At 37.9% G+C, this 1,770-nt stretch overlaps 1 protein-coding gene across 1 annotated transcript in view; it reads right to left on the reverse strand.

Moving 5' to 3' along the window:
* Positions 1–1,770, reverse strand: part of LOC106878544 (serine/threonine-protein kinase ULK4) — a 44,070-nt gene that overhangs the window by 8,215 nt on the left and 34,085 nt on the right. The window contains exons 24-25 of the mRNA XM_052974536.1: positions 1,328–1,463; positions 60–201 (exon numbers count right to left, since the gene is read on the reverse strand). Of these exons, the coding sequence (XP_052830496.1) occupies positions 60–201; positions 1,328–1,463 (278 nt within the window). The remainder of the gene's footprint in view (positions 1–59; positions 202–1,327; positions 1,464–1,770) is intronic.

Genomic DNA, 1,770 nt, shown 5'->3' on the forward strand with positions numbered 1-1,770 from the left:
TATATATATATATATATATATATACACACACATGAATTAAGTATGAAATTGTTACTCACAATCAAAACTTGAAAAATGACAGTAATTAGACAATGTTTTTCAATATATTTTATAAAACCAGGGCTGTGGTCCAATAGAACACCAAACAGTTTGAGGGCATAGCTTGGTAGAGGATCTTGATCAAGCAGGATCTGCTCACATCTACAAAAGAATGTAACAAATAACATTGCATTCTATAGACTAAATCAAATAACATATAACATTTACCACTGTCATCATCAACCCAATCATCTCACATACACTACGCCCTCACCAACTGCTGTGAGCACATACTTCAATAAGTCTTCATTCATCATTCATCATCATCATCAGCAGCATAATGTCCACATTTCCATGCTTGCATGGATCAAATAGAGTATACTGAGGCAGATTTTCTATAGCTGGATACCCTTCCTGTCACTAACCCTTGTTTTCTCCATGGCCAGGCATATTTTTGTAGAACATTGAAAATGAATGACATTCACTTACAACAATCAAGAAATATAAAGACAAGGACATACAAACACACTCACACACACATGCACAAACATGCATACACAATGAGCTTTTTTTAGTTTCTGTCCACAATTCCACTCACAAGGCTCTGATCAGCACAGGGCTATAGAAGACCTTTGCACAAAATGCTACTCAGTGGAACTATGTGGTTGGGAAGCACAATCATGCCTAAGAAAATTAGTGGTGGTCCCTATCAGCAGAAATTATTCAATGAAATCCGTAAGTTTGGATAAGTTTGTGAGAAGAGAATATTGACTTTTTGCTTCTACTCTTTTGTCTGGGAGTGAGAAAAAAAAAAAAAAAAAAAGTATGCTTCTACTTTTATAAGAAGTCATAACTAGTTAACGCATTAATTAGGATGCCAGTTGATTCACCTACCAGTCTATTTGTAGATAGAGCAACATTTCATACTTGATCAAAGGTGCGAATCTGTCATTTGACCTTCAATGACCTAAACTAATCAAGTATTTAAGTACAAATTAAATATGTTATCTAATGGCTGATGGTGGTGGTGGCGGTGGCGATTTTAGTGGTGGCAGCAGCAGTAATGCCAGTAGAAATGGTGGTGGAATTTATTTTGCAGTATGATCTTAACAACTAAGGAATCCAGGTCAATTGGTAAGAGCTGCAACAGGATTCAAATAATGATCATCTTCCTCCCATCCACACACAATCTGTTGGGTTATAATGCTTTTATCCATCCAGAGTAAGATGACATTGCTACAACAATACAGTTAATTTGGAACTAATGGAATATTCTACTTGCACATACTGGGGGAGAAGGTAGTCATCGATCAAGCTGTGTAGCTTCTTAGTGAACTGTCCGTCTCTATGACTGTTCTGTTCTTGTCCAAGGTAAAATGATGCCAATTCAGCTACAAGCCAAAGGCATGACTCTCTTGTTGGGGCTGAAAGAGAAACAGAGATGATGTATATTATTATATGAGAGAGAGAGAGAGAGAGAGAGAGAGAGAGAGAATTTTCATTTAATACAGTTATGGGGCCTTTTCCGTTTTACTTTGTCTTGCAAGTTACTAGTACCAGCACCATGTGTAATAAAGGACCCACTTGGCGCTATGAAGGGCATCCAATCATAGAAACCATGCCAAAGTAGATATTGGGGCTCAACACAATCCTGCAATTTGTCGGATCCTGCCAAACCGTCGAACTCATGAATAATGATGATGGTGGGGATGGTGGAGATGGGGGGGGGGT

This window comes from Octopus bimaculoides, chromosome 18, assembly GCF_001194135.2.
Source record: "Octopus bimaculoides isolate UCB-OBI-ISO-001 chromosome 18, ASM119413v2, whole genome shotgun sequence".
Lineage (NCBI taxonomy): Eukaryota > Metazoa > Mollusca > Cephalopoda > Octopoda > Octopodidae > Octopus > Octopus bimaculoides.